Source organism: Schistocerca americana, chromosome 8 (genome assembly GCF_021461395.2).
Source record: "Schistocerca americana isolate TAMUIC-IGC-003095 chromosome 8, iqSchAmer2.1, whole genome shotgun sequence".
Taxonomy (NCBI): Eukaryota; Metazoa; Arthropoda; class Insecta; order Orthoptera; family Acrididae; genus Schistocerca; species Schistocerca americana.
Window position 1 is genome coordinate 46,272,924 of NC_060126.1, and position 24,793 is coordinate 46,297,716.

Consider the following 24,793-nt stretch of genomic DNA (forward strand, 5'->3'; position numbering starts at 1 on the left):
ATCAACAAAGGAGGTGGCTTACAAAACACTCGTTCGACCTTTACTTGAGTATTCCTTATCAGTGTGGGATCCGTACCAGATCGGTCTGACGGAGGAGATAGAGAAGATCCAAAGAAGAGCGGCGCGTTTCGTCACAGGGTTATTTGGTAACCGTGATAGCGCTACGGAGATGTTTAATAAACTCAAGTGGCAGACTCTGCAAGAGAGGCGCTCTGCATCGCGGTGTAGCTTGCTCGCCAGGTTTCGAGAGGGTGCGTTTCTGGATGAGGTATCGAATATATTGCTTCCCCCTACTTATACCTCCCGAGGAGATCACGAATGTAAAATTAGAGAGGTTCGAGCGCGCACGGAGGCTTTCAGACAGTCGTTCTTCCCGCGAACCATACGCGACTGGAACAGGAAAGGGAGGTAATGACAGTGGCACGTAAAGTGCCCTCCGCCACACACCGTTGGGTGGCTTGCGGAGTATCAATGTAGATGTAGATGTGGAACTAACAGAAGCTTGTTTCACTAAAATTGCATATGTATTGCATTGCTCGAATTGCATTGAAAATATGATACTCATATTCTGATTGAGTTTTGCTTGCATCGTTAATGAGGCCAATTCACACTATCTGTCTTGACATATCACAGTACCATAATGTCAAGTTGAATTTACACTGTCTGTGACGTCAACACATCAACCCAGTTAAAGTCACGTGATCTCAACTCGTTTTCCTGACCTCAACTGTTCGTTGCAAGATAATTATCAACTGTTTTCATCCACAAAGTTAGTTTAAGGGTAACTTTATTTGCTAGTACACTGCAAATTTTTGTCATTTAGGCGTATATCCCCCTATACCTTTCTCTTCAAGATATATAGTTCTTCTTTACATGTTGTATTTGGCTTTTAGTAGTTCAAGTGCCATATTTACATTGGAGTTAGCTAGTCAAGCACATAGATATTGGCCACTGGTACTTGCAGAACTGTTTCACATGCAATTCAGAGAACTGCCTACAAAAGTAGGCGAGCCACAAATGCATATTTAAACAAACAAATTGCAGTGTCAGAAGATTTCAGTACATTTCTTTGTGGAACTCAAAAAATACCTGACAACATACAAATAAATTCCAGGTACTAATCAATCTGATTCTACCAATAATACTTTCTTCACATCAAGTTGTAGCCATGTTGCAATCCATTTCTTTGTAAAATATTAAATACGGTACCATACCTATAAAAATCCACTTTATAAATGTAGTAGAGGTAAAGTAATTTTGTACGCGCATGTCGTACTATTCAGGCTGCTACATCACTGCTTCAGTTGATCTGTCGCCATTTACTATCAATTTTGATAAAAGAAATAACGAAATGCAGCTATTTATAGCAAACAACAAACAGCTGATATCAACCACAAAAACCGTGATGAAACGAAATATGGAGATCTGTCCATGGTTGTGTGTCAGGAAGAAATGAGGTTGTGGGTCACATGAAGAGCTCTGAACAGATAATGTGCGACATCAGACCTTTCCTCCAGAGGAACCTTGATAGTGGCACACTGTGATGTGAGAGGACTGCCAGTGTGGATGCTGCCATTTCAAAGGCATGTTTTGACGGGACGTGACGTGATGGCAAGTGTGAATTGGCCTATATTGGGTGGGATGAATGATTCCACACTTAGTTTTGTTTCATGTAAAATAGAAGCTGGTTTCATCATACGATGCTCTGAAGGCTTTTGATTTTTTTTTTTTTTTTTTTTTTTTTTTTTGCTTTTAGATCTCTGTGTGAACCGTATGATTTAAAGACATATTAAGTGTATTGCTTTTATTCCACTTTATTTATGTTTGCACCCGGTTCCTTTACTTAGGATTTAATAGAGAACTCCATACCAGCAAGTTTTGCAGGTATTGGTATTCAACTGTATCACTATTACATCTTGTCATGGAACGAATGTATAATTCTGCTTTGAATGCTGTTGCTTCTTGCCACTGAGGGCCAAGCATTTCACAATGGCTTACAGAGTTTGAATGTAGATGTAAACAAGTATATGTGCTTTGTAACCTTGGTGACTAGATCATTTCCTTACATATGCTAAAAATGCGATAATAATCTTGCAAATCTTTTTACACATAAATAACAGGTACTGCAAACACTACAATTTAGCAGAAGTCAACGAGAATTTCAATGGCTTTCATTAAATGTGAGAGTACGAAAAACAAATGGGACCAAAAATAACGTAGAATACTTACAGTGCATTTAAAAGCAGCAGTTCACACGACAGTACATAAGCAGTAACAAATATGCATGCATTCACAGAATACAATACTTCGACATTGGCTTCTGTTTAATATGAAACAAAAACAAATATGAAATCATGTACCCCACTCAATATTACAGGTGAGAGCAAAAATTAAGCAGAATACAAGAAACATATTTAAAATGTGTGCGTATTCCAAAGAAGGTCGTAATTAGGAACATAAATTCCACTTGACAACAGCCACGAAGTCGAAATTGCAATATTGCGTTTTACAAATAGATATACTTTACCAACAAATACAGCCATGAAGTATAAATGAAAAATACGATCATCTAGCACTCGTACTTTGCAAAGTAATAATACAGATCTTAGCTCCGTATTTTCCGAAATTCGAAGTTCACTGCTAGACCACTAGGAGCGCAAATAACGGCTTCTCTTTCCGTATCTCATCTTGTATTTCTGACATATAAGACTACTGTGCTCAGTACCGCACAAAATCTGTTTTGCGCTTCTGAACGGTTACTCCAGGTATCTTTCTACTCTACAGTCGTAATTTATATCACACGTGCTGTAACACCAGCCTCCACAGGCCTTGCTTGCCGTTCTGTCGGTGTTGGTCGGGAGGGAGGAGATGTATGTGCAAGTTTTCGTCCCTAGTAGCATGGGTAGTGTAACTGAAATGCTTAGTATACTCTTTGATAAAACTAGAAAGTGGCATTTCTTTGCCTGTATACTTTGATCGGAGCGAATCCAATGTTATATACACATTTCAACACGTGTTTGTTTATATAGCACGATGGGTAAGAAGAGGAAGTTTGAAAACAAAGAAGACGAACACGAATTTGATCCAGTGCCCAAGCATCTTGAGGTGGCTCACGTTAAAAACCAAGAGAAGAGGTTGATTGTAATTTTAGAAGGAGCGCAACTGGAGTCTGTGAAGGTTTGTTTTTCTACTTTATCGGCGGTTTACCATAATTATACGTCTGTGGCTACGGAGGAATATTATAGATTAAATAAATAAATTTTATGGTTCGCTGACAGTGAATATTTACGTAGGAGATTAATGAGGCCCACACCTTTTTGACCATGTGATGTAGTTGCATGGAGGGATCCACAGATGCATGTGCCGTTGCTATTGGTTTGTATATAAAAACCGCATGTGATTTGTATAAATGAGGAACAAAACAGGACTCTTTTGTGCAAGATATTCGTATTTCACAAGGTCCAGTCATCAGCACCAGGCCTTACGTGCGGAAACCAATTTTGGCTCATTACCCGTTGAATATCAATACAGTTTTTGGCAAATAGGACGTCCTGGGTCCACGTTACAGGTGTTACTGTGTTGTCCAACTCCGCCAATGAATTTTACAGGTATTAACCCCCTGTTGCATAGAAGAGGAGAATTGCCAGTGTGTGCCGTTTGGCAAAATGGACAAAGTTACGTTCAGGATAACTACGAGGCACAGGACAAATCAACCTTTTTTTAGCTAGGGTGGCGCTGTCTTAGAAATAACCGTAATGCACAGTTATTAATGCTATATTGAGTGTAATCAAAAGACATGGAATGAGTCGACAGACTTCTTTTTTGTACTTTTTCAATTCGTGTTAGATGTGTGTCTGTCAGCTGCAATAGGCACTTAATGGCAGGAATGAGCCACGAGTAATGGCTGTAACTTTTTGAGACTTCGACACTTTCTTTCGTGTAGTCAGCCAAGGCTAACTGAATAGATCCATTCCAAACCCCCCCCCCACAGGCAATGATGTTGTTGTTGTTGTTTTTTTCCGTTTTGGGAGCTTCTTGATTTGTGAATTAATTGTCTTAGCTGTTTTTGTCTCCTAAACAAGCTGGACTGTAATGCAACAAACAGTGGCTGTTTACTTTACTCAAGTACTATTTGTCATGGCAAATTAGTATTTGTTTTACCTTGAACTTTGTGATTGTGCTGTGAAAAGTTCAATCAAAATTGACTAACTCTTTGCCACAGGATGAACATTTTATTACAGGCATGTTATTGCCCTTTGGCAGAAAGCAGCAGTGGTGCATTACTTGTGCAGCCAAATGAAAAAAAAAGTCCAGAAATGTTTTGAGCAGAGGTCAGAATGAATACTGGACTCATTTTGGGGTCTACTTTATTAGTAACTGTCACCAACTGAACGGATTTACTAAGTACAAAATTTTACAGTCTCTGTGTCATTCTCTTGTGTCACCCCTCATACATGACGTAGAGGAGTGAAAGGACATTTCTGTAGTAAACTGCTTCTCCACTGTCAGTGAGCTGACTGGTTTTGGTGAAACTTGTTGTAGCATGTGCACCCAATTCAAACTTGAAAAATGCTGGTGATATTCCAGTTGCAAAATGAGTGTAGTTAACTGTAGGTGTGGTTGGATAAAATTACCTCTGCTTGCAGATGCTCACATAAAATAATGCTGTTGTAGCAAGTGATGCAATGTCTTGTGATCCTTGGCACAAGCTATGAGATGCATTAGTTTTGTACAATCTCTCTCTCTCTCTCTCTCTCTCTCTCTCTCTCTCTCTCTCTCTTTTTTCCCACTCCCTCTCTCACTGTCCGTGTGTCAGTTAAGAGAGCTTTGTTTGTACCTCTGGCTAATTAGGCCTAACTAATTCTGCAAGTCATGAACCTGGTATGTTCTTGGAAGATGAGTGGAACACAAAAATAGCCTACAATGCATTGAAAGCACAGCTTGCTGTTGTTTCATGTGATGTTGCTGTACTAGGATTGCCCCTTAACCCCCCCCCCCCCCTCACTTTTTTGGGCAGTTTTCTGCTTGTAGGGAATTCCTGGTTTCAAAGCATTCTTCATCAGTGCTTTGTGTCAGCCATTTACTAACTTTTCTCTATGTACTCTTTGTATATTTTGTAAATTTTAAGTAATTATTTATTTTGCACTTGTCTTTTTTTGTATACTCCTTTTGTCCTACATCTTCCACCAAAAGTCATCTGATACTGGACAATGTGTGGTAGTAGGACCACCATAAACCAAGAAATATGAATGCTAAATAAAGGTTTTGCTAACAAGATTGATCTATAGCTTAGCCTGACCTCCATGTCCATGCTGGATTTTATGATTTGTATTATAGAAACTAAAACTGTAAGTTAAATTCAGAAAATCATTTAAACCAGGTCATCTGATACCATCAGTGTGTTTTGCACAAAGACGTCACATCAATCATTGAGATACAATGCTAACATGATTTCAAAATGGCAACCAATAACTTTAAATGTTTCCATGGTGCAAAAATGTGAACGTAAGATCTTATAAATGTTGAAACTAGCAGAACTACTGTGGGGATTTTGGGTGCGGACAAACCAATATCTGATATCACAACTGAAATTCATAATAATACATAAGGTGCAACAATGACAGAAACATGATAAATGAAGCACAATTAGAATAAACAACTTGTAACTGGTATCAGCAGCATTAGGTGACCTGTATAGCTCAGCTTGAACAACCAATACCAGTACAAAAATCTTAACACAGACTGCACTAAAAAGGCCAAAAGAAAGACACAAGACCAATATATGTAGTGAAAAATAATGAAAACTAATGAAAGATGTTGACAATCAGTTAACCGATACACCTCAACTTGAAAAGCAGATGCCGATACAAAAATCCTAAAATAGATGGTATTAGAAAAAGCCAAGAAGAAGACTGATACAAATAGCAAAAAGTTGCAAAAAAACTGTCGAGAGGCTGTATTACCAATGTCAATTCCTTTATATATAGCTCAACTTAAAATACAGATACCAATATAGAAAGGCAAAAACTTACAAAACAAAAACAGCTTCAACAAAACAGAATCAAACTTACCAGACACCAAATTTCCGTGAATGAGGGATCTAGACTCATAAACATAGATAACACAAAAAATTTGAAAAAATGGTGATCTACGATAAACTAATGTAACTCACCAAACAGTTAAAAACACAGAATGAAAACCAATCAATTACTGGACATTTAGAAACAAAAATTTTGTACATTTTATGTTTATCATAGGATAGGTAACAAAAATAGTGTGTCAGTATCACTATGACATAAAGACTGAGTCTTCGCGTCTCAGTTGGTGTTCCATGCCGGATGGACTGTCACACACTCACATATAGCTGTTGGAAGAACACCAACATAACACATTCTTCACTCTAGTGTTATTGTCACAATGTAACATTTGCAGTACTTCCTAGTGACATCTAAAAAATAAAAAAAATAAATATTGATTCAATAGCCCATTTCACTCAACATCATTTGACTATTGAAGGTTAATTTTGGTTCCATGTTGCAAAAAATAACACAAAGATATCACAGACCAAAATAACAAACTAAAAATGAAACCTTGTAACACAGATTATATGCTGTATAAGAACCAGTGTGCGATTTGCAGTGGGGGTTGGGGGGGATTTCCCGCCCTCTGCATCAGACCATCCCCTCCTCTGGTTTTAGTTTATGCATCCCAACCTGGGATGTTTATTTCCCACGCACTGGAGTAAAACTTTACATATAATTTAAATTTGTGGAGCCGAACACTGAAAGTTTACTATTAAAATGTTTGCTTATTAATTTTGAAGAAGTGTTATGTAGTAGTTAAGCATTTCAGAACATTTAGGACAAGACGACACATGACACATTTCCGTAGCATGCCACAATGTTGCAAGACGTCGCCCCAGCGTAAACAAGGCTTTAGAGCTAGGTCTGTATTGTATGGTGGATGTGATGTGTTGCGTACGGAACTAAAACCTGCAATCAGATTCAAACATCGTGGAAAACTGTGAAGAGGTGTCATCCTGCAGCAAGATAACGCTCGCCCACATTATGCCAAACGCACAGCCGACGCAGTAAAGGAGTTCAGATTCGAGGTGCTGGAACATCCACCATACAGTCCAGACCTGGCTCCAAGTGATTTTCACATGTTTCGATCCTTAACGGAAGCACTACAGGGAAGAAGATTCGAAAGTGATGAAGACGTCATTGCTGCGGTGCAAAATTGGTTGCAGATGAAACCGATTAATGTATTATCTGATGAAATAAAAAAAACTCTTAAAATGTCGAGAAAACTGCATTGAAGTCCAGGGAGGTTATGTAGAGAAATAGCGATGTTTCAGTTTTCTATCATCAGAATAAATACAGCTTTTCACAAATGTGCCTTTACTTTTTTAATTACTCTCGTATACCTGTATGTAGATGATTTTGTAAATAAGCTTTACCTATAACGTACTTTTAAAGATACAACAAGGGATGGCTTTTCTGGTAGTGCATACGCGTGAATAGTGAGTTTCGGCATTAAAATCTATTTATAAATAACTATTTAACCATGGGTAATGCCACGGTCCAAGCTAGTAACATATATAATTATACTAACCCCCTAAGACATCCCCCCCCCCCCCCCCCAAATTGGTAAAACCACAAATCGCACACTGATAAGAACCAAAAGAATATACCATAGAAATAAAAAAAAAAGTGGATACATTTGTCACACAACATAACAGTTCAAAATAAACATAAATTACAAACACATAATCTGCATAATTCAAGTAAAATGTAACCATTGTTTTCACCAGTTACTAATACAGTGATAGGTAATATTTAATCTCTGGGTGGCTACAAACATCACACTGTAAATAAATAATTTCACACATGATGTTACAGCTCAAAGCTGACAACTGGTATCAAATGCCTGAGAATTTTATCAAGTATTTTTATTTACAATATGTTCATACATAAACTGTGGAAAATTTGGGGGGGGGGGGGGACTGTGTAACTTTGACCCTCATATTTGAATTGCTGTGTTCCGGTGTTAACTGAAAAATGCATAGGTCACTACCATAATTTTTTATTGTAAAATCATTTGGTCATTGATAGTGTTCTGTATTTCTAACCTCAGTAACCTTTTGATTTTATATTGCCTTTGTGTTGGTACCACTCTGTTTATTCTCTATACTATACATAAATTGCTTTGTTTTACTTTTTTAGGCAGGAAATACATTTGAACTTCTAAATTGTGATGATCATGCGCATATACTCAGAAAGCACAACAGAGAACCTGGAACTTGTAGGCCAGACATCACACATCAGTGTTTACTCATGTTGCTGGATAGCCCACTCAACAGGGCTGCACTCCTTCAGGTAAATATGTTTCAACTAATTTTCATGCTCTTCTATGACTTAAAAACAAAATGCCCAGCAGAAGTTACGTAAAGACTACAATAGTACACTGATCATCATAAAAAGAGCTGCATCCAGAAGGACCCAACCGAAGCACTGGAAACCAGGTGGGTACGCACACACCACCAGCTATGCCTACAATTACTTTTGCACTGTTGGTTGTGCACTTGGGGCAGGTGGGTGGGGCCGTGGCGCCTTGCCTGCCAGTTGAAATAAGAGTGCCTCAAACAACCATGCTGGCCTGTACAAAAGGTAGCATCTGTCGTGTATCGGCTGGATGAGGACTATTCTGAGGTCATACATACGACAGAAGGTTACCTGGAAAGGCGAGTTTTAGAAAGCTGCATCTTGGGGCTGCAGGAAGGCTGGTAGTCATATCTTCGTAGTGCTCACCACACTGGTCGTACAGACACCATCGTTTCCCACTGTCGGTGGCAATGAATGCAGGAAGGCATGCGCACACAACGTATGGGATCTTGCTGTCCGACGTGCATCACAAGGAGGGAGGACTGGCGGATTATCCACCACTTACGAACAGATCCAATGACAACAATAAGAGCCAGCCTGTCCTGCCTTCTGAGCAACATCCTATTAGTGCTACCACCACCAGTAGGCAATTGCACAACGCGAGGCTCACTGCACACTGGTCGTTATGATGTGTGTCACTCACACCCCCACTGCTCCATCCCCGACTCACCCAATATGAGCTACGGTGGACATGGGGCCCCGCAGACTGGCTGTGGGTCACCTTTAGTTCCAGTCTCACTTGTGCCTTGGGACCAAGAGCACCAGGTCTGCAGAAGGAAGTGGCACAAAGTGCGGTTTGTGGTGTCCCATCACATGTCCCACCAGCCCAGTCCTATGGTGAGGGGTGCAATATCTTACAGTACCTATTCATCATTGGTGTCCCTAATAAGCTCTGTGTCAGCTGCACAGAGGAGGGCCTGCAACTAATGGCTCCATCGCTTGTGAATGACTGTGTCCCTGTCCTGTCTGCACAGGACAATGCATGTCCTTGTACCACTACTGCCTCCCGAGTGTAGCTTGCAGCTGTCGATACTCTGCCACATCCCCAGCCCCTTCCCAATCGAGAAGGACTGGGTTGTCATGGAGCGTCTCATTGGAACTCCACCTCCACCAACTGATATGTGGGAATTGCACTCTCAGATGTAGGCGACACAGGACAGAGTATCACAGGATTACATCTGAGACCAGTACAGCTCTGACCATGACATCTGGATGCCTGTATTCACAACTGTGGGGACCTCACACCATAGGACCACATAATTTTGTGGCCGTGTAGCACCTTAAACGTTTATTGATCCTTAAATGTTTGCCCTTCTAAATTGATAGTGTAATCATTTTGCATGTGTAGTACCATCTATCTGCTTGCCACAGTAGTGGCAGTATGCTTTGCCATTGTGGCTGAAGTTTTCTTATGACAATGAATGTATATAAACGTGCCAAAAATAGAGGACAGGCAGTGTGACAGAGTATGAATTTTGCTGAAATTTTGGATTGGCGGGCATTTCATTATGTGTAGATGGTGATTGTTAATGTGCTTCATTTTGTTTCGAACTGCTGGAATAATTTAGCTCAAGGAAATGCATTTATGTTTTAAGATTATATGTTGGAGGGACATAACTGAATGGAATGATACCTCTATAGCACAGGGACTGAATTACAAAGAAGGCCATTTGCTAAACCAAACTCATTCCTTGACACTTTTATGCTCTGGCTCAGTATGTGCTAGCCGGTAAACTTTACCTTCTAGCATTTTTTGTAGTAATGTGTCTTTTCTAACGGTTGGGGCACTGTTGTGATGTGTTGCCAATGCTATCAGTAGTGAGTGTGTGGAGTCAGCGGTATTTTGGAGCTGACCGAGGAATCTGGAGAAAGCATCATGAGAAATGGACATTTGAAAGTTAAACTGAGAAGTATTTAAGCAGTTGTATTTATCGAGTGACATATTATTTGATGTATAAAGTTTGAGAAGGTGTATTGTGATGTTTAGTATTTCACTTGTAGAGACTGTTTTCTGCATGAGTAAATAACCATTGTAATTTGCATGCATGTTAAAACCCTGATGTTGTTGTGCATATTTTAAAATTGTATAATTCCTGTCCACAATTTACAACTTCAGAAATTGCATACTATTACACTGTGCACCACTTGTAAGCTGCCTCTCCTGCTACAAAATGTGAAGGCTATAACATCTTTTGAATGGAGACAACTTATAATCAGTTCACATCAATCATATGATGAACCTGTGTGGCTACTGCCAGCAGATTGCTTGTAATTAATTGTCACAAAAAATGAACTGGTCGTGACATAGGTCCTTTGCAATAAAAGATAATGTCCATTCATTTAGTGTATTAAACTTCAGTCAATATAACACTCATATCTATGCCTTTCTCATTCACACTGCCGTAATTTCCAAACAAAAATCTGTTTATTCCAGAGAAACCACTGTTTGTTCACTACGAAGCTGAATGTAAATGTAGTAAGGTCGACTGTAAAAATTCCACATTCCAGTGTCCATGCTAAAAATGAATATTTACATGATTTGTGAAAGTTAACACCTGGTCCTAGAAATTTACTTCAGCTCAACACAAAAGAATCTCAAATTTACATTTTTTTATTAATCTGTAGACGTCAGTTAATGTGCTACGCCGTATAACTGCTTAAATGCTTCCCACTTTAACTTTCACTTGTTTATTTCCTACAATCCTCTCTCCAGATGGTAACTCGGCAGGCCTAAAACCACTACTGATTCTGCTCTTCCCCTGCTGAATGACTGATGGCACGACACAACAATGCCCCATCCATTAGATAATATGTGGAAAACTGAAAAATATTCGAGGGTAAGGATCACCGACTAGTGCGTTTTAAGCCAAATGCACAAGTGTCAAGAATGCTGTGCTCTTACAAAATTGGTTAACTCTACAGTTTCCCTTAATGTGCATGCTCAGATTAGGTCACAAATAATGTAGCTCTGCTTTGGGGATTAACTGATCCTCTCAGCAGGTTCTCAGTTTACTTCTAAATTGATCATGAAGCATTTTCATATGTACCTAGTGACCAGCTTCGATTTAAGAACTGTCTTAAGTAATACTGTTGATAAAGTAATAGATTGTGCTAAGTATCAGTTGAGGCTGTAAATATCTTATTGACTGTGGACATGTAGCACTGTAGTTGGTTACTGAACCAAAAGCAGTGACCTAGTGTTAATAAAAGGCAACTGGACTGTTTTACGATCAGTTTTTGTTAATTAGCCACTGTACATTCTTAGATACCGTGTCTAAAATTATATTCCTGCCTCTACTGCACTGTTTTATCTTTGCAGTGTGATCAAATGCTAGTTTTAACCTCTGTTGTTCTTTAAGGTGATGGGGATCAGGTCGCAGTCCTTAGTTAGACGATAAGGTTGATAGTGTTTTCCACAATTTTAATTTCATTGGATTCTTCAGTGATTGATCTCAGACATTAGAGACTGTTGTCACATTTGTGGATTTCTATTGCCTCCCTCAATTAATGGGCATGGTAGCTCTTCTCCGCAGTGAGACCTTCTGCGCTGTGGAATTTTATTATGTGGCCAGTCTCACACAACACCATGGCCCAACCTGGAATACTGTTTTGGTGATCCCGATGTTGATGGATCATCCTGTCATACCCACAGACGCTTTCCCAGAAGTGCATGGTATGTGGTATATTCCTGACATCGCAGTTCGGTTCTTTTTGTCCTGTGTCAATCTGAGGCACTCTTCAATCATCTCAGCTGGTTTGTAAAAGGTCTTTACTCATGTTTATGTACGACCAATTCTGTGTGTCACCCTGGAAATGTATGGCGGAAAGCCATACACGTTAATTCTTCCACTTTGCCAAGTGGTAATTTTCATGATGCTTGTTATACAATGGGTGGAGTACCCAATGCTCCATGTTACAAGCATACGACGTCTGTCTAAAAAGTATCCAACCTTTGATTTTCCCCACGCAAAATAGACGATAGCGTGGTGCCACTGTACACAGTAAAGGAAGAGATCTTTATGTACATGCGTGAATTTTGTCCCTGCTTTCCAGCACGTCAGTCGCTGCCTGTCGGTCACCGAGTGAGGTGCTACACAACGTGTTCATCGGCTTACCGATTCTCTCAAGATGACTGAACGTTTGAGCAAAGATACTGCATCACATTTTGTCAAAAGCTTGGTGATTCTCAAAGTGAAAAGTTAGTAAGATTCAGCAGGTGTTTGGAGAAGATGCAATAGGTTAACACAAATTAGGAAGTGGTTCAACTGATCCAAAAATGGCCGCACATCAGCAGAGAGTAACCAGCGTTCTGGCAGGCCCCAAATTGCTCGGAGTGCAGCTGTTGTTGAGGGGGTGCAAAATTTGCTCATGGCAGATCGTTGTTTGACCGTGTGGGAGACTGCCCAAGAGGTTGGAGTGAATGAAGATTCTGTACATGCAATTTTGCGCAATGATTTGAACATGCATCAAGTGGCTGCGAAATTCATGCCCAAGTTGTTGTTGCCAGAACAAAAAGACCTCTGTTTTGAGGTTGCACAGGACCTTCTGGACCCCACCAACACTGATCCTGGGTTTCCGAACACCGTGATAACTGGAGATGAGTCATGAGTGTATGGGTACGACCCAAAATGACAGTCGTCGCAATGGAAGCATCCTTAGTCTCCGAGGCCGAAGAAAGTGCGGCAGGTGCGAAGCAAAATCGAGGTGATGCCAACTGTCTTCTTTGATGTCTGTGGAATTGTGCATCATGAAAATGCACCGGAAGGACAAACAGATACAAAGGAGTATTATAAAGATGTTCTCCGTGACACAGTTTGGCGCAAAAGAGCAGACATGTGTATGGCAAAAAAATGGCAACTGCATCACGACAATGCCCCCGCACATTCATCCCACTTGATCCAAAATTTCTTGGCCAAACATGGAATTACAGCCATTCGCCAACCTCCCTACTCTGCAGACATGGCTCCTTGCAACTTTTGGTTGTTCCCAAAATTGAAGACGCCACTGAAAGGATCCCGTTTTGAGAGTGGAGAAGAGATACTTTTTAGATAGGCCTCTTATTAACCATCCCTCTTTTATGGCTTGGCTGATGATTTGGTAGTTTGTGTAGTTATTGGTCAATTAGCATCAGTTTTGATACATGCTGTGTCCAGTTACTTGCCATTTCTTGTAACCAGCATATCTAGAAAGGGCAGCTATTCGTCCTTTTCTGCCTCTGTAGTAAATTTTACATTTGCAAGGAGACTGTTTGTAATCTTAGGAAGTTGCCAAGCTACCATGACTCTAGACGATGGTGTCGTTTACATAAGTTTACTACACCTTAGATTTACCAGGTAACCAGTCCAGTGCCTTTTGAAATGCACTGTGAAGAAACTGGTCACCATTGGAACCAGTGGACTATCTATGATGATGCCTTTCAGCTCTTTGTAGATATCACCATTCCACATGAAATCACCATTTCACATGAACTAGCTTGTGGTAAGACATGTGGGAAAGAGCTTACTGTTGTCATATGGGAAAATTAATCCTGAAATCTGCATGCTCAATCACCACCGGTGAGGCGTGTTGTTCGTATGACATAATGGAACGAGCTTTTCTTTGTGAGCAAAAATTCACACAACATGGATAGTCTTGGTAAGAACCGATGAGGACCATTTTCTGTCAACTAAGTGGCAGCGTTGAGTGAGAAAACTGTGATGAGATTAGTAGCATCACTCACAGGAACATTCAGAACAAACTTGACTGTTGCTCTGAGTGACAGAAGAACAAGTTTGCACGATACAGAAACCAGATTGATAGGTCGATTCCGAAAGCGGGTTGTCACACATGTTGGTCAACCTCAGTGAAGGACCGTTAACCTCAGAGGAGCAGTCTGTCCTTCCGAAAGGGGGGGAATTTTGCCATTGTCCTAGAACTTTACCTACGGAGGATATCATTGCTAACTCTGAAGCAGCCCTCCACACCCTTTCTTATGAAAAACCTGAGTAAATTCACAGTGAAACCACCAGGATACTGTGCCGAACAAACCACCAGTTTGCAAACTGAAAAAAGAAGAGTTACAAGTGATGGAGAGCCTTAATGTCAACAAGAGTGTATTGGTGCTATCTGCCAATGAGGGAAATACGACCATTGTAATAAAGACCAAAGATTGTGAGCAGAAGGATTGGGACCTGCTAGATCAAATAACATACCTAAAGCTAAGCATGGATACAATACAGCAGATCAGATGCAACAGGAAGCAGTTAATCAAGGAATTTTCTCTCTTGGCAGACATGTAGAGAAACCTGTGCTACACAAAAGCCTCACCATCTCAGCTGTATGGATTACCAAAACTTTATAACGCCAACCGTAAGCACTCGTGGCTCATCAAAGTATAAACTGGTGCAATACTTGGCCTCTCTGCTTCAGCTGCACACTGGAAAAACTGCCACTTGCATAAAGGACTTGGAACATTTCATTGAGAAGCTGAAGAAACTAAAACGTGCACCAAAGGACATTCTGATCAGCTGCGATGTTTCTTTGTTTACCAAAGTCCCACTCGGTGATTCTCTAGAGTATATTGGGTCCATTCTCCCCCAAGATATCACCAGTGTCTTCCAGCATGTCTCAGGAGGAGCTATTTCATTTTGTTGTGGTCTTGAGTCCTGAGACTGGTTTGATGCAGCTCTCCATGCTACTCTATCCTGTGCTAGCTGCTTCATCTCCCAGTATGTACTGCAGCCTACATCCTTCTGAGTCTGCTTAGTGTATTCATCTCTTGGTCTACCTCTACGATTTTTACCCTCCACGCTGCCCTCCAATACTAAATTGGTGATCCCTTGATGCCTCAGAACATGTCCTACCAACCAATCCCTTCTTCTAGTCAAGTTGTGCCACAAACTCCTCTTCTTCCCAATTCTATTCAATGCCTCCTCATTAGTTATGTGATCTACCCATCTAATCTTCAGCATTGTTCTGTATCACCACATTTCAAAAGCTTCTATTCTCTTCTTGTCCAAACTGTGGTGGTGGAAGAATATTTTAAATTAGTTACATTACTTAAATTTGTTTATACCTAAGTCTTGGCCTTTGAAACTTTGTATTACACTTTTCATAGAGTTTTAGTGGTCTGAAGATGATTGTACCATGATTGGAACATGTGTCCTGATTAATAAGTTTTAAATTTTAACCACTTACATGCAGCCCTAGGCTGTTTTTGTTTAAAAGCTTTTACAATGTATTTTGATTTTGATCACTGTTTTCCCAGGAACAATGTTCAAAAAGAGGTTTAGATATAGTTTGAGAGAAAGCTTTGTAAGATCTCGGAGCATAGTCTGGCTTCACAGAATAAACCTATCACTCTGCTGCTTAGATTGTGCCACTGCGAAAATTCTGTGCATTTAGTTGTCTCTGTTTTCCAGCAAGAGAGGGTTTGAGTTGGAGTCCCAGATTTGTGCACAAATTTAATCTCTCCGGAAGATGCAACACTGTTTTAGTTTGTATATTTACCTATTTGTGATCAAGTTGACACTCAGGCTTAACGAACATTGCATGCACGAGAGAATTGTAATTTATGAGGACTAAAAATTATTTTGTGGTAACTTGTACTAAGTGTTACTAAGTTCTTGAACAGTGATCTTTTTTGACTGTAGGTGTACGTGCATACAGAGAAGAATGTTCTGATAGAAGTTAATCCACAGACGAGAATACCCAGGACATTCAAGAGATTTGCTGGTTTGATGGGTAAGCTACACGTGTTCTGTCTTGTTTTCTACTCAGTAATTTGATTGAAATGTTTCACATTTCAGTATGCTAGTTGCAATTTTATTCCTGTGTTTTCTGCTATCTTGTGACACATTGTTGGTATGAAACTCTTTTGCTTCTCAAATATTCTGACAATGTTGTGCGACACGAGTATTCTAACTACATCACTGTTAGAGCATGAAATCTGTAATTGCACACAATCGTTCGTGGCGGACTGTGTATAAAAATTATGCACTATTGTATAAAAGTTATTAAGTACTCACACAAAAGTTACAGTAGTCTCAAGAGGAAGATAGGAAAAGAAATTTCATCGTTCCCCAGAAAACTGATTGCTATCTCAGCCATAGCCTATATGGGAAACCCACCAGAACAGACATTGTTTTGAAGACCATAGTTCAGAGCTTTTCAAACTTCTCACAGTGACACCTTTCTAACACGTACAGTTTCACTAGACACCCTTTCACTAACATCAGTAAGACAGATTCTGTTGTAACAAATTATATTTTAAAGAAATTTTAACGTTTATATTTCATTTGTAAATACAATACACGTATTGAAGAGAAGGTTGTTTCGTATTATTCTGTCACAAGTTTTTCGTTTATGTTACATTCTGAATTTGCTATTCTCGCAACACCTTTGATGCTACCACTTGACACCCTGAGGTATCAGGACACCCAGTGTGGAAAGCTCTGCCATAATTGTTGAAAGTTCTTGTGTTCCAAAAAAAGGTCACTTGCCGTATCTAAACATGGGCCATGGACTTGACTGACGTGAATGATAAGGGCCTATTTACACAACATTTAACAGATAATGCTTTAATTGCACACATTCTCATCCAGCATAATTGTTACGAAATAGATCAAGTTGTTGCTACAACTCTACAATACCATAAAAATACAGGGAACATAAATACAGTAGAAGCCTGGTATGACGCAGTTGTCGGGGGACGTGCTTTACTGCCGCGTTATAGAGTACACACAATGTATCGAGAGTAAGCCGTGTAATGACAAACTTTGTGTGGAAAAGTAGCACATAATGTGATATTATACTTCTTTAAATTTAATGAACATTAGAATTAAAACATTTCAGAAACTTACCAAATAGGGTACAGCAATTAGACAAACTTCTCTCAGACATTGACCAAACAATAACACAACTTTCAATACGGTATATAAAGTGTGCTTTTAAATACAGTACTATAATTTACAACAGTGCCTGTGAGCCACAGTACATTATTATTATACTGCTTTAAAGAAGTTGGCTAGCTTTCTTTGGCAGATCATTTCACACAGTTTCTCTAGTGCATATTGTTTTATGTTCATCAGGTGCAAAAACTCAATTTGATTTGAATCACTTTATTGCTGCATGCACATAATCATTGTATTTATAGTGTCCATTAATGTGAACGTCATCCTCATCCTCAACTGCTTCACTATTGTAATATCAAACAGCATCAATAATGTCCTTGTCAGCTACAATCTGGCCAATTGGTGAAAAGCTCAGATGACATCTGAGCATTTTTTGAATATGTGTAAGTCACATGAAATGATATATTTAAAAACAAAGATGATGTGACTTACCATACGAAAGCACTGGCAGGTCGATAGAAACACAAACACACACATACATACACACAAAATTCTAGCTTTCGCAACCAATGGTTGCTTCGTCAGGAAAGAGGGAAGGAGAGGGAAAGACGAAAGGATGTGGTTTTAAGGTAGAGGGTAAGGAGTCATTCCAATCCCGGGAGCGGAAAGACTTAACTTACGGGGGAAAAAGGACAGGTATACGCGCACACACACACACACACACACACACACACACACACACACACACACACACACACACACACAGGATTGGAATGACTCCTTACCCTCTCCCTTAAAACACACATCCTTTCGTCTTTCCCTCTCCTTCCCTCTTTCCTGATGAAGCAACCATTGGTTGCGAAAGCTAGAATTTTGTGTGTATGTATGTGTTTGTTTGTGTTTCTATTGACCTGCCAGCGCTTTCGTGTGGTAAGTCACATCATCTTTGTTTTTAAATATATTTTTCCCGCATGGAATGTTTTCCTCTATTATATTCATGACTTGAAATGATGATATATTTACATGCTTGAAACATCTTGGGCATTTACTTTTACGTATACAAAGAGGTTTCAGCTTATGGCTGCCCAATTTATTTGCAGTAAAGAACAGGGTTATTCGATCTTTATTCATTTTCAAACCCAACTTATTTCTTGATTTTTTTTTTTTTTTTTTTCTTCCTTTTTTATGTTTAGAGGGTTCTGGTTGAAAGCAGTCAATATTAAAGCACAGTTTCATCACAATTAAACACTTGATGGTCATTTAAACTTTTATGTACTGTTACTTTGTGTAGAATTTCAGGAAACTGGAAAGCAGATTCACTGTTGCAAGACCTTGCTTCTCCTTCAGTGGTCGCTTGGCAAATTCCATCTTTAACTTGTTCAGTGGTCATTTGACAAACTCTGTGGTGAAAGTTCCATCTTGAAAATCATCCATTGGAAGCCATAAAATCTTTGGTTTACATGAGAACAAAGTGAATTTTTTCAGCCTGGGCTTTAATAATTGACCCAGAAAGTGGCACACCTTCACTAACAAAGGCATTTGTCAAGTTAATTGTCTTTCCCTAGTGTAGCCCTTTTTCTGTTAGTTCCCACATTATTTTCAACTGTGTTTACAGAACTTCAAGTTTATTTTCTTCTTACACTCATCATCTGATTGTTTCTTCAGATACACTACACTCACATGATATTTTCACTTCTTCTCGTTTCTTCCTTCCTTTGGTTGGTTCCTTTCTTTGCTCTTCTCCATCTCACTGTCTTCCTTACTCTTTCCCTTGTCTTCTTCTCCTTGCCTTCTCTGGCCTCCGCCTCGGTGTTTGAGACAGTCTGTCCTCCCTCTCCCTCTTCTTTTTCCTCATCTTCCTTCCTCCCTGTGCGCGCCTGAAGGCCGACCCACGCGTTCGCACGCGAAGCCGGTGACGGGGTAACGCGTAATTCCCCGCCCTGGGTAGACAAGTAATGCGCGCACGTACCCCCTGGTAAAGGCCAGGCCCAGGGAGGGGTGATTGCCTGAGCTGATACCTTCTGATCATGCCGATTGGGCCCTCCGTCTGTTTCTCGGGAGGTGTGACCTGAGGTGTAAACATTCACCTAAGGCAGGAGTGCCCTCTGAGAGGGTCGCCACAAGGAAGGAGCGCGCCATCGGAGACGCTGGCGATCATGGGGGATTCCTCCGCAATGGATTTCTCTTCTTCTTCTCTCTCGACTTCTGCCCATAAACGGAAACTTGACCAGCCACCAGTGACAAAAGTACTACCGCCTGCCCCACAGTTCCTCGTAGTTTCTCGATCTGAGGACGGCAAGGATTTTTCCTCTGTCAACCATTTCGTTATCCAGAAGGGCGTAGATGCCATAGCCGGCTCTGTCAAGTCGTGTACCAGGTTGCATAATGGTACCTTGTTACTAGAAACTGAGAGCGCCTTTCAGGCACAAAAACTGCCTCGGGCCACACTCCTGTACACGTTCCCTGTCCGGGTGGAGGCTCACCGCACTTTGAATTCGTCTCGTGGTGTGGTATATACTCGATCACTCGACGGATTGACTGACGAGGAGATTCAGTCTTTCCTCGCTGAGCAGGGCGTGACGGCTGTCCATAGGGTCATGAAAAAGGTCAACAATGACTTTGTACCAACCCGGACACTTTTCTTGACCTTTGCTAGTGTTCAGCTGCCGTCTCGTATCAAAGCGGGCTACGAGGTTATTTCTGTTCGCCCCTATGTCCCGACACCTACGCGCTGCTACCAGTGTCATCGTTTTAATCACACTCGCCAGTCTTGTTCCAATGCGGCTAAATGTGTCACTTGTGGCAGGGATGCCCATGAGGGTGACTGTCCACCTCCGTCTCCTCGTTGTGTGAACTGTCAGGGTGACCATGCCGCATCCTCCCGCGACTGTCCCGTCTATAAGGAAGAACGCTGTATCCAAGAAATTCGGGTCAAAGAGAAAGTGTCCACCTCGGCTGCTCGCAAGCTATTGGCTAGTAGGAAGCCCACGTTGCTCCCAGCGGGGAAATACAGTACTGTCCTCGCCTCTCCTCGGACTACCAGGGAGGTGGCGACGCAGACATGCGATCTGACCTTCAGCACCACAGTCGTCCATTCGGTCAGTGCTAAGACCGCGCGGTCGACGTCTCCTCTTCCTTCCGTCACCCCTCCAACACAGGCACCTTCATCAGCTTCTGCCAAGACGTAGACCCAGAAGTCAGATGCATGGGCCTTCAAGAAGGAACCGTCCCGTGCAGACTTCTTACGTACCTCGAATTCCCAGCCGCCGACCAGTACTTCCACTAAAAGACCTTCCAAGAAGGCTCATAGGAAGCACAGTTCTCCTTCTCCGCCACGGCACATTTCTTCTCCTGCGCCACCCAGCGGTTGCCGCCCCAGGCCGTCATCTGTTTCGCCTGGCCGCACCGCTGATAGCCGAACATCTGGCCGTTCACCGGCGGAGGAAGCTCCTCCTCCCGGCGATCTTAACGAGATGGCCGATGAACCTATAGAACCAATGGACGATGACTGTCCGCCTACTGATAGCGGCGGCAGTACTCGCTTGAAGCCAGGCCCTCAGCGGCCTTCGAGGTGACCCCTTCTTTCATCTTCCTTTTCTTCTCACGATGGCACTTATTCACTGGAATATTCGCAGCATTCGCTCCAACCGAGAGGACTTGAAGTTGCTGCTCCGCTTGCACTGTCCGCTTGTCGTAGCCCTCCAGGAAACGTAGCTACGCCCATGCGATCACATGGCCTTGGCACACTGCACCTCTGTGCGTTTTGACCTACCCCCAGTGGTAGGTATTCCGGCTCATGGAGGGGTTATGTTGCTGGTCCGGGATGATATTTACTATGATCCCGTCACATTGCACACCGGCCTGCAGGCAGTTAATTTTCTATTTGTACCGTTTACACTCCATCGTCGTCTGCCGTTACCAGGGCAGACATGATGCAACTTATTGCTCAGCTACCTGCACCATTTTTGTTAACTGGAGACTTCAATGCCCACCATCCCCTTTGGGGCTCTCCAGCATCCTGCCCGAGGGGCTCCCTGTTAGCAGACCTTTTCAACCAGCTCAATCTTGTCTGCCTCAATACTGGCGCCCCTACTTTTCTTTCGGACACATCTCACACCTATTCTCATTTAGACCTCTCTATATGTACTCCCCAACTTGCACGCCGGTTTGAGTGGTATGCACTTTCTGATACATATTCGAGCGACCACTTCCCGTGTGTCATCCATCTCCTGCATCATACCCCCTCTCCGTGCTCAGCTAGTTGGAACATCTCCAAAGCAGACTGGGGGCTCTTCTCTTCCAGGGCGACCTTTTAGGATCAAACCTTCACAAGCTGCGATAGTCAGGTCGCACACCTCACGGAAGTCATTCTCACTGCTGCTGAATATTCCATCCCTCACACTACTTCTTCTCCACGTCGCGTACCGGTCCCCTGGTGGACCGCAGCATGTAGAGATGCTTTACGTGCTCGTCGACGTGCTTTACGCACCTTTAAACGCCACCCTACAGTGGCGAATTGTATCACTTATAAACGATTATGTGCGCAGTGCCGTCGTATTATTAAAGAAAGCAAGAAAGCCAGCTGGGCTGCTTTCACAAGCACCTTCAACAGTTTTACTCCTTCTTCTGTTGTCTGGGGTAGCCTGCGCCGTCTATCTGGCACTAAGGTCCACTCACCAGTTTCTGGCTTGACGGTCGCGAATGACATCCTTGTGGCCCCTGAGGATATCTCCAATGCCTTCGGCCACTTTTTCGCAGAGGTTTCGAGCTCCGCTCAATACCACCCCGCCTTCCTCCCCCGAAAACAGGCAGAGGAGGCTAGGTCACCTAACTTCCGCTCCTCGAATCGTGAAAGTTATAATGCCCCTATCACCATGCGGGAACTCGAAAATGCACTTGCCCGGTCACGGTCCTCCGCTCCAGGTCCTGATTCTATTCATATTCAGATGCTGAAGAAGCTTTCTCCTGCGGGTAAAGGTTTCCTTCTTCGTACTTATAATCGCATCTGGATTGAGGGACATGTGCCCGCATGCTGGCGCGAGTCTATTGTTGTACCGATTCCTAAGCCGGGGAAGGACAAGCACTTGCCTTCCAGTTATCGACCCATCTCCCTTACCAGCTGTGTCTGTAAGGTGATGGAACGAATGGTTAACTTTCATTTGGTTTGGCTGCTCGAATCTTGGCGCCTACTTACCAATGTACAATGTGGATTTCGTAGGCACCGCTCTGCTGTTGACCATCTGGTTACCTTGTCGACCTTCATTATGAATAACTTCTTGCGGAAGCGCCCGACCGTGGCTGTGTTCTTTGATTTGGAGATGGCTTACGACACCTGTTGGAGGGCGGGCATTCTCCGCACCATGCATACATGGGGCCTTCGCGGTCGCCTCCCTCTTTTTATTCGTTCCTTTTTAATGGATCGACAGTTCAGGGTACGTGTGGGTTCTGTCCTGTCGGACACCTTTCGCCAGGAGAATGGGGTGCCACAGGGCTCAGTTTTGAGCGTCGCTCTCTTCGCCATCGCGATCAATCCAATAATGGATTGCCTCCCAGCTGATGTATCAGGCTCCCTTTTCGTGGACGATTTTACCATCTATTGCAGCGCGCAGCGTACGTTTCTTGGAGCGCTGTCTTCAGCGTTCTCTTGACCATCTTTACTCCTGGAGTGTCGCCAAAGGCTTCCGTTTTTCTGCCGAGTAGACGGTCTGGCGCTACAAAGAGTTTCTCCCACTGTCCTTACGACTCGGTCCCATTGCTCTCCCATTCGTGGAGACAACAAAATTTTTAGGTCTTACATTTGACAGGAAACTTAGCTGGTCTCCACATGTGTCTTATTTGGCTGCACGTTGTACCCGTTCTCTAGATGTCCTCCGTGTTCTCAGTGGTATGTCGTGGGGAGCGGATCGAACCGTCCTACTTCGCCTATATCGGTCGATCGTCCGCTCAAAGCTGGATTATGGGAGCTTCGTATACTCCTCTGCACGGCCATCCATCTTACACCGCCTCAACTCCATACAACATCGGGGTTTACGTCTTGTGATCGGAGCATTTTATACTAGTCCCGTCGAGAGTCTTCATGCTGAAGCCGCTGAATTGCCACTGCCCTACCGGCGCAATATACTGCTTTGTTGGTATGCCTGTCGGCTACTGTCAATGCCCGACCACCCATCTTATCGTTTCTTTTTTGACGACTCTCTCGATCGTCAATACGGGTTGTATGTCTCTGCCCTGCTACCACCTGGAGTTCACTTTCGTCGCCTCCTTCAACACCTTGATTTTTCACTCCCTGCAACCTTTAGAGTGGGCTAGAGCCACACGCCACATTGGCTCCAGGCTCAGGTTCGCGTTCACCTTGACCTCAGCTCACTCCCAAAGGAGGTTACCCCCGGTTCGGTAATCCGCTCCCATTTTGTCGAACTTCGTTCGAAGTTCATTAATATGACCGTCATTTATACAGATGGCTCTAAGACCAATGACGGGGTCGGTTGTTCTTTTATTGTCGGGGCACAAAGTTTCAAATACCGGCTCCATGGCCATTGTTCGGTCTTCACAGCTGAGCTCTTTGCCCTCTACCAGGCTGTTCTTTACATCTGCCGCCACCGAAATTCTGCTTATGTCATCTGCTCTGATTCCCTGAGCGCCATCCAGAGCCTCAGTGATCCGTATCCGGTTCACCCTCTCGTGCACTGCCGGTTCAGCCATCGCCATCTGCTGATGGCTGCGCTGGTGCCGTTCTGCCCATGTGGGCAATTGCTGACGGTCCGCCACATTTTAACGTCCTGTCCGGATTTTACTACACTGCGTCTTGATCTTGGCCTGCCACGTACTCTCGATGCCATTTTAGTGGATGACCCATGAGCAGCTGCTCGCGTTCTTCGTTTTATCAACTTGACCAACCTGTCTGACATTTGATTATGCTGTTTTTTTAATCCTTTGCCTGTCTATATTTTATTGTGTTTTCCCTTTTAGTTGCTGTTTTAAACTTGTGCCTCGCGGTGCATTCCTAACGTAGTCTGGGCGCTAATGACCGTTGAAGTTGTGCGCCCTAAAACCGCCAAAAAAAAAAAAACCCTCACATGATAAATTTGCTTAAATTTCACCTTCTTCACATGATCAAGAATTTTTGGTTTATCACTCACACAAATGCCTTCCTTTCCTATGACTAAATAACAAGCACACACAAATCTAGCGAATGATCCACATGGTGGCTGTGTTCTTTTCAATCATTTCCAAGCACTGTTACACAGTCACTTTGTTGATTGAGTCACAGTGTTAACAGTGAGATGTGTATTCTAAGCTTCTGTCCAGCTACACTCCTCATATGTTAATAAGACAAACCAAAGATTGAGTTTAATTATGTCCATCTATTTTGGTTATTGTTTAAAGAGCTCGGAGGTTGCAGCAGTAAATCGTACTGCAGAAAGGCTACATCAGACTGTAATAAGATTTTTTTCTTGTTCATAAGATATACTGAAAGTGCAGAAATTATTCATAAACTATATTTTATTTTGGGGAACA

General features: G+C 42.3%; 1 protein-coding gene across 3 annotated transcripts in view; it reads left to right on the forward strand.

Moving 5' to 3' along the window:
* Positions 1-2,960: 2,960 nt before the first annotated feature.
* LOC124544931 (ribosomal RNA small subunit methyltransferase NEP1) overlaps positions 2,961-24,793 on the forward strand; it is a 46,936-nt gene continuing 25,103 nt past the window's right edge. For 2 of the 3 annotated variants that reach the window (XM_047123677.1, XM_047123678.1), the window contains exons 1-3: positions 2,961-3,177; positions 8,226-8,378; positions 16,076-16,166. In XM_047123677.1, coding sequence (XP_046979633.1) covers positions 3,034-3,177; positions 8,226-8,378; positions 16,076-16,166 — 388 coding nt within the window. In that variant the 5' untranslated portion in view covers positions 2,961-3,033. Of the gene's footprint in view, positions 3,178-3,295; positions 3,376-8,225; positions 8,379-16,075; positions 16,167-24,793 lie in introns of those variants that run through there. The other variant, XM_047123679.1, reaches the window with a different exon arrangement.